General features: G+C 35.2%; 1 protein-coding gene across 1 annotated transcript; it reads right to left on the bottom strand.

Moving 5' to 3' along the window:
* Window positions 1-1,106: 1,106 nt before the first annotated feature.
* LOC141480915 (uncharacterized) lies at window positions 1,107-6,494 on the bottom strand. Its single transcript, XM_074171655.1, has 2 exons — window positions 6,369-6,494; window positions 1,107-5,920 (listed from the first exon to the last, which is right to left on the bottom strand). The coding sequence occupies exon 2, from the start codon at window positions 5,863-5,865 to the stop codon at window positions 1,339-1,341; it is 4,527 nt and encodes a 1,508-aa protein (XP_074027756.1). The 5' UTR covers window positions 5,866-5,920; window positions 6,369-6,494; the 3' UTR covers window positions 1,107-1,338.
* Window positions 6,495-7,151: the final 657 nt, after the last annotated feature.

The following is a 7,151-nucleotide window of genomic DNA, read 5'->3' as shown; positions in this document are numbered from 1 at the left end:
CCTAATAAGTAACATAGTACTTCTCCGAATTGTTTTTTTTACAAACTCCGAAATGTAGCACTTTCTAATTGAATAATTAAACCTGACAATTTTTTTATTTGGATTGAATAAGCAGGTCGATAATGCTCAGTTTAGAAGAAGTCTGTACGGGTATACTGCGTTTGATGAAAATAACTAAAATTGCCAAAAACTGATGACAAAATCCTACCATGTTTTGAAAAATTTCAACAATATGTATTTCGAAAACGAATCATTCTTCGTTAAACATTTCATTGGAAAAGTTGTTTATTTTGACGAGATCCACCACATACTTAGTTTTTGTAATGTTCTCATCAACTTCCCTTGGCGGCCTAGGAGCTAAGTAATATGCATCGATATAGAAAATTGTAAATATCTCGAAAACAATCACCTCCAGCGTTGTTGAGGAAGTGTACCTGTTTTTCTTGGAAAAGGTGTGGTAATTAGGTGTTTTCTTGAGAAGTACCAAAAGTTTACTGTCAAAAAAGTTAGGGCAATTTGAAATAAATAATGACCGCGTACGCAGCGCCCTCTAGATATTACATGAAAATTAATACAAAATGATGATTTCTCACGTCAAAAAACCCCTGGTACCGAATTTCGTGCAAATAAATTATTTTTTGCAAAGGTTATTTTCAAAAAGAGAACAAAAAAAATTCAATTTCAACTCCCCGTATCTCCGAAACGTAGCATTTTCGGACACAAATTCATATAGACTTTTGTTCTTAAAATTGTTTCAGGAATACGTCACTTGAATATTTCAATGTACTTAAGTTACACCCTGTATATAAAATATAACACAAAAAGTTACAAATCATGCAATGTAGCACTACTGACACAAATGTTAATTATAGTATTATTAAAAGTGATTGTGGATACATGATATCAAAGCATTCTGAGAGTCGAAATGAATATCGCAGTGTTCACAAATTTTATTGAAGCTACTGCATATAAAATTCAATGGTGATCGTAGCATAACATTTGTGCGTGATGCTTCGAAATAGAATTTCAGATTGTTTCGACGTTCACTTCTTGGTACTAAGAAATGGATCTCGGGTAAAAGAACGGTGCTTGTTTATATTTACCTAGAAATGTGCACTATTAGTATATCCGCTCGAAGACCGGCACAATGTTTATCGTTTCTGAATATACAGCTATAAATAAAACGCAAACTTTTTCCTTTTTCTTCAAAAGCGGTTTTTTATTCTTCTTGTTTACAAAAACTGTCATTCAACTATTTTTCAAAATGTCAAAACAAATACAAAGTGATTCTTATTCAAATAAAACTCAACATTCTCCCCCCTGTATTCAAACAATGAACTAGTTTTGAATACTTCCTTCTAATAACTGAATTGGACACAGCTTGGCAACAGGGCGGCGATAAATATTGTCTTGAATCTTGATATCTACGACTCTTACTCTTCCATCTTTACCGGGGTGTACGTCAACAATTTTTCCTAATGGCCAATTGTTTCTTGGTAGCTTATTATCCATGACTATGACAATATCACCCTTTGCTACATTTTTCTTTTCTTGAAACCATTTGCATCTCTTTGTGAGTGTGGGTATGTATTCCCTTATCCAACGATTCCAGAAATGTTCTGCAAGTTGTTGTGAAAACTGCCAACGTTTTTTCAAATCGTAGTTGATTTCATTTGCATCAAAAGTTATAGGTGGCTTTGCTATGCTAGATGTACCTATGAGGAAATGATTTGGTGTAAGACTTTCGAAATCCTCTCCATCGGAAGATACATATGTCAGAGGTCTACTGTTCACTATATGTTCCACTTCTGCTAGCAAAGTTAAAAGAACTTCTTGCTTAGGTGCTTTTTCGTTCAGAATCTTTTTCAGTCCATCTTTCACCGATCGTACCATGCGCTCCCATATTCCACCCATATGTGGGCTTGCTGGTGGAATAAACTTCCAATCAATTTCCTGAGATACCATCTTCCTCTTGATCAAATCTTCGTCTAAATTTCTGATTATCTCCTTCAATTCTCGGTTTGCTGAAGTAAGATTTGAACCATTGTCGCTCCAAATTGATAAAGGCTGTCCCCTCCTAGAAATGAATCTCCTTATTGCTAAAATCGCTGAATCTGTGGTGAGAGATTCTGCGATCTCTATATGGATAGCTCTAATTGAAAGACATGTGAAGATTACCCCATATCTTTTTTCTTTTCTTCGTCCAATAGAAACTTCCATGGGTCCAAAATAATCCATTCCAGTATAGGTGAATGCTCTAGGTGGTTTCTGCAGTCGTTGCTCTGGAAGTTGTCCCATTGCAGGAACCTGAGGTTTTGTTCTTCTCATGCTACAGAAATTGCAAAACCTTATTGTTTTAGTTACCAGTTTTCTGGCCTGCAGTATCCAAAATCTTTGCCTTATTTCATTTAGAGTTTGTTGTAGACCTGCATGATTATTTTTTGAATGATAAAATTGAACAAGTAATCTAGTGAATGTGTGTTTATTGTCTAGTATGATTGGCCTCTTTGCTTGAGGAGAGAGCTCTGTAGAGTTATCTGTTCTTCCTCCCAAACAAATAATATCATCTTCCATATATGGTGACAATTGATAAAGTTTGCTTGATTTTTGTATAGGTCTATTTTTCATCAGAAGATGGTATTCTTGTGAAAAACAATCCTCTTGCACTTTCCTATTCCAAATTCTTTCTGCTCTCTTCAATTCTTCAATTGTCAATACTTGTTTTTGGAGATTTTTGCCAAGTTGTTTGATATTATGTTGAAATCTGAAAACATAGGCTGTGCTTCTTATCAATTTCATGTAGTCAGAAAATCTTGTGATGTCTAGTAAATATTCAATTCTATGTAAAACTGTCAATAATATGAATTCATGTTTAAGTTCGAAGGTATCTGGATTTTCTTGAATTTCTTCGTCCTTGTCTATTCTTTTTTGTTCCATTGGCCAACATTCTTGTTTATTGTATAAAAATTCCGGACCTTGAAACCACTGACTGTTTTCTTGTAGATTTATGTCTTTTGTATCTCGAGTAGCTTCATCTGCTATATTCATATTGGAAGAAATCCAATGCCAGTCAGGAATTTTCGTGTTCTCCTGAATCTCGCCCACTCGATGCGTAATAAAAGTTTTGAACATTCTTGGTTCTGATCTCAACCAACACAAAACCGTTTTCGAGTCTGTCCAAAAGTGTGTTTGATTCACTTCGAATGAATGTTCTTTCCTTATTGTTATTGCCAATCTGGAACCCATTACAGCGGCTTGAAGTTCCAAACGTGGAATTATTATTGGCTTTAGAGGTGCTACTTGCGTCCTTGCCATCACCAAAGAGACATGAATGTTTTCGTTCTTTTCAAATCTGAAATAACCTACTGCCGAAAACGCTTGCTCACTCGCGTCACAGAAGATGTGAAGCTGTAAATCAAAATCATAAATGAAGTTCAATGCATAACACCTAGGTATCTTGAGATCTTCAATTTTTGAAAATACATCAATCCATTTCCCCCATTTAATATTCTGATTATGAGTTATCTCATCATCCCAACCTATGCCACTTCTCCATATATCCTGTAAAAGAATTTTTGCTCTAATGACATAGTGTGCGAGGAGTCCTAGAGGATCATAAAGAGACATCACTATTTTGAGGATCTGCCTCTTTGTTGGATTTTTTCCTTTCGAAATTATTTTTTTCATTTTTGAAGAATTCAAAGAAAACGCCAAATGATCGGATGATGGAATCCATTTCAAACCGAGAATTCTCTGCGACAAATTGTTTCTCTCTTGCAGAAGTTTTTCATCACCCCTAAGTTCTTCTGGAATATGTCTATAAACTTCTCTCGAATTGCATACCCAACCTCTCAGTTCCAATCCTCCTTGTCTGTGGATGAAAATGACTTCCTTTATGAGGCGAATAGCTTCTTCCTCTGTGTACACACTGTCCAGATAATCATCCATATAATGCCTATTTATTATTCCATTTACAGCTTGAGGATACTCATTCTGGAACTCTAATGCATTTCGATTTTTAATATATTGTGCCGAAAAAGGCGAGCCCACAGAACCAAAAATTAACACCTTCATTTCATAGGTGCTAGGTTCTTCATTGGAATTATTTCTCCAGAGAAATCGTTGTCCAGCACGATCTTCTTTTCTGATAACTATTCTGTGGAACATATCTCGAATATCTGCTGAGAAAGCTACATCTTTCTCTCTGTATTTGAAAATAACTCCAACAAGAGAATTCAATAAATCAGGTCCTCTTAATAAAAAATCATTCAAACATTTTCCTTCCACCTTGGCAGCCGCATCAAAGACGAACCTCAATTTGCCGGGTTTATTTTCATTTACGACTCCAAAATGTGGCAAATACCATACCTTACTTGATTCTTCATTTCCTTCTATTACTTTCTCTGCATAGTCTTTCTCTAAATATTCTTCTATTTTCTGTTTGTAGGTCATAGCGAATTCCAAATCTCTAGTCATTCTTCTTTCAAGATACTGAAGTCTTTGAAGAGCTTTATACTTACTTTCTGGTAAAGTTGAACTATCATCTCTCCATAACAAACCAGTTTCCCAACGGTCTCTATCCCCTATTCTTCTTGAAACTGATTCTATTATTTGAACTGCTTTTTTGTCTTCCGAATTCATTGATCTATCTTCAGAAATTTTGACGCCAAATGACTCCGTGGAAAAATAATTCTTGATTTCTTCATGTGATTTTTCATCACAGTTCATCTGATTATGGAAAATATGAAGAACAGTATTGCTATCTTGTCTACCTCTGAATTCTCTCAAATTTCCATGTGCTATCCATCCCAATTTAGTTTTTGATAACGCTGGCGAGTTCTTAGGACCTTCAATTACTTCTCGACTAGTGATTAGATCCCAGTTATCTTGTCCTATCAACAATTGCGGTTTTGCTTGAGCCATACTAGCAAAATCTATATATTCCAGATGGCTCCATTTTTCTTTCAGTCTTTTTCCATCAACCGTTTGCCTAGGAAGATCCATGTCTTTCACTGTATATGCATTTTCCATCTGATAAAATGTGGTCCTATTTTTGTCAGCTATTTCAAAACTTACTTTTTTTGAAAATAATCTCTTGCAAGTGTCTTCGTGGGTCCACTTCAAACCTAACTCTGTTTCTTCGCCAACGAGGTTCATCTTGTCTGCTAAATCTTGATCAAGAAGAGTTACCGTTGAAGCTTCGTCAAAAAATGCATAAATTTCAAGTTCATTCTGAGAAGATCTTATTATAACCGGAGCGATTTTCAATAAAATTTCTGTACTGAATGATTTTGTGGTATGAGCAACTATTTCTAGACTAACAGTATCATTTTTCTCCTTATTTTTATCAAATGCGTCATTATGAAGACTTTTATGATGTATTTTTTCACAGTTGTTTACCCCACATTTCTTTTTGTTACGACAAAATTTTATTTTGTGAGATGTTCCCAAACAAGAAAAACATATACCATTACTTTTTACGAAATCCCATTTTTTGTCTATCGAGAGATCCAAAAAAGTTTTGCATTTATCTATTATATGTTTCTCCTCACACATGATACATTTGCGAACTGAAGTACTCTTCTCTTGAGAAGTAACAAGAGTTGTTTTGAATCTCTCTTTATGAGGCTGATTTTGAGAGAACTTACCAGATACCTGATTTGTAGAAGGCTTACCCACATTCATAGATTGAGCGTAGCTTGCTGCTTCCGACTTTCTCCACAGCCACTTTTTAAATTCTTGTAAAGTGCTCTTACCATTCTTCTCAAGTACTTTTTCACCCCATGAAAGCTGCATGTTGTAGGGTAACTTTTGTAGAATTTCCTCCAGAATTTGAGGGCAATCCAAATAGTTCTGCATGTTCATGGTTTCTAGGGTAACCACCAGATTTGATACATCTTCCGCAAAATGTGTTAGAGACCTGAAATCATTATTTTTCATTATAGGAAAATTCTTGGCCTTATTGACCAGACTTTTCACAATCAAATCTGCTCGACCGTATCTACTAATCAAAATGTCGATAATCGGTTTGATTGATGAAATAGATAACAACAATCCCTCCACTGATCGTCTAGCATCCCCTTTCAAAGCTTTCCTCAACCTACACATATTTTCTTCATCTGTTAAACCCAATAAGTTAGTTGTTGAAAGAAATTGTTGATAAAAACTTGGCCATTCAATAGTTTCTCCAGAAAAAATTGGTAAATCTTTGTCAGTTGATTGTCTCGCCAACAACTGCCTAATTTCTGCACCTGAAGCTTCTTCATTTTTTCTATAATGTGTATGTCTTGCCCCTGTATTATTTTCGAACGAAGCCCTTGTACTATTATGAGTATTGTCAATTTGACTTTTGTGGAACGACCTCTTACCTGTCATATTCTTGACGTCCGTATTTTGCAACCAATTACACACTTTCACTTCAGAATCAACAGAAGAAATCTCGTCATCTTTTGAATGATGTGAATTTCTGAACGAAATGTTGTCACGTTCCGAACGGTATGTATTACTTACTCCCAAATCAAATTTCTCACTTAGTCTAGCTTTTTCTAATGCCAACCTATTTTCAATCATTTGCTTTTCCATTTCGAACTGCTTAGACAACAATATAGCCATTTTTTCGTCAGCTTTTACCTGGACTTCCATGAGTTTTCTCATATAAATACTTGCATTGGATCTCACAGATAAAGATACTGAAACCGATTTAGACTGTGCACCATCATTTCTACTGCTTCTACTGGACGAGACTACAGATAACTTGTCTTCTGTGGCATCGCGTTCAGCATTGTCAACTTTTCTAACTTCGCTAATGGTGGTGACATCCTTTTTATGACTCTCGCTTTTTGCTTTGGCAGTCTTGCTACGTGTTTCCATTTTGCCGTTCTCTAGGCTGAAGGACCAGCACAATGTTTATATTTACCTAGAAATGTGCACTATTAGTATATCCGCTCGAAGACCGGCACAATGTTTATCGTTTCTGAATATACAGCTATAAATAAAACGCAAACTTTTTCCTTTTTCTTCAAAAGCGGTTTTTTATTCTTCTTGTTTACAAAAACTGTCATTCAACTATTTTTCAAAATGTCAAAACAAATACAAAGTGATTCTTATTCAAATAAAACTCAACAGTGCTGTCAATATTTTTGTTAAGTAAT

Source organism: Leptinotarsa decemlineata, unplaced genomic scaffold (assembly GCF_025532065.1).
Source record: "Leptinotarsa decemlineata unplaced genomic scaffold, Ldec_3_MD MMD2_tig00000026_RagTag_RagTag, whole genome shotgun sequence".
NCBI lineage: Eukaryota > Metazoa > Arthropoda > Insecta > Coleoptera > Chrysomelidae > Leptinotarsa > Leptinotarsa decemlineata.
This window is presented reverse-complemented; position numbering and strand designations above follow the sequence as displayed.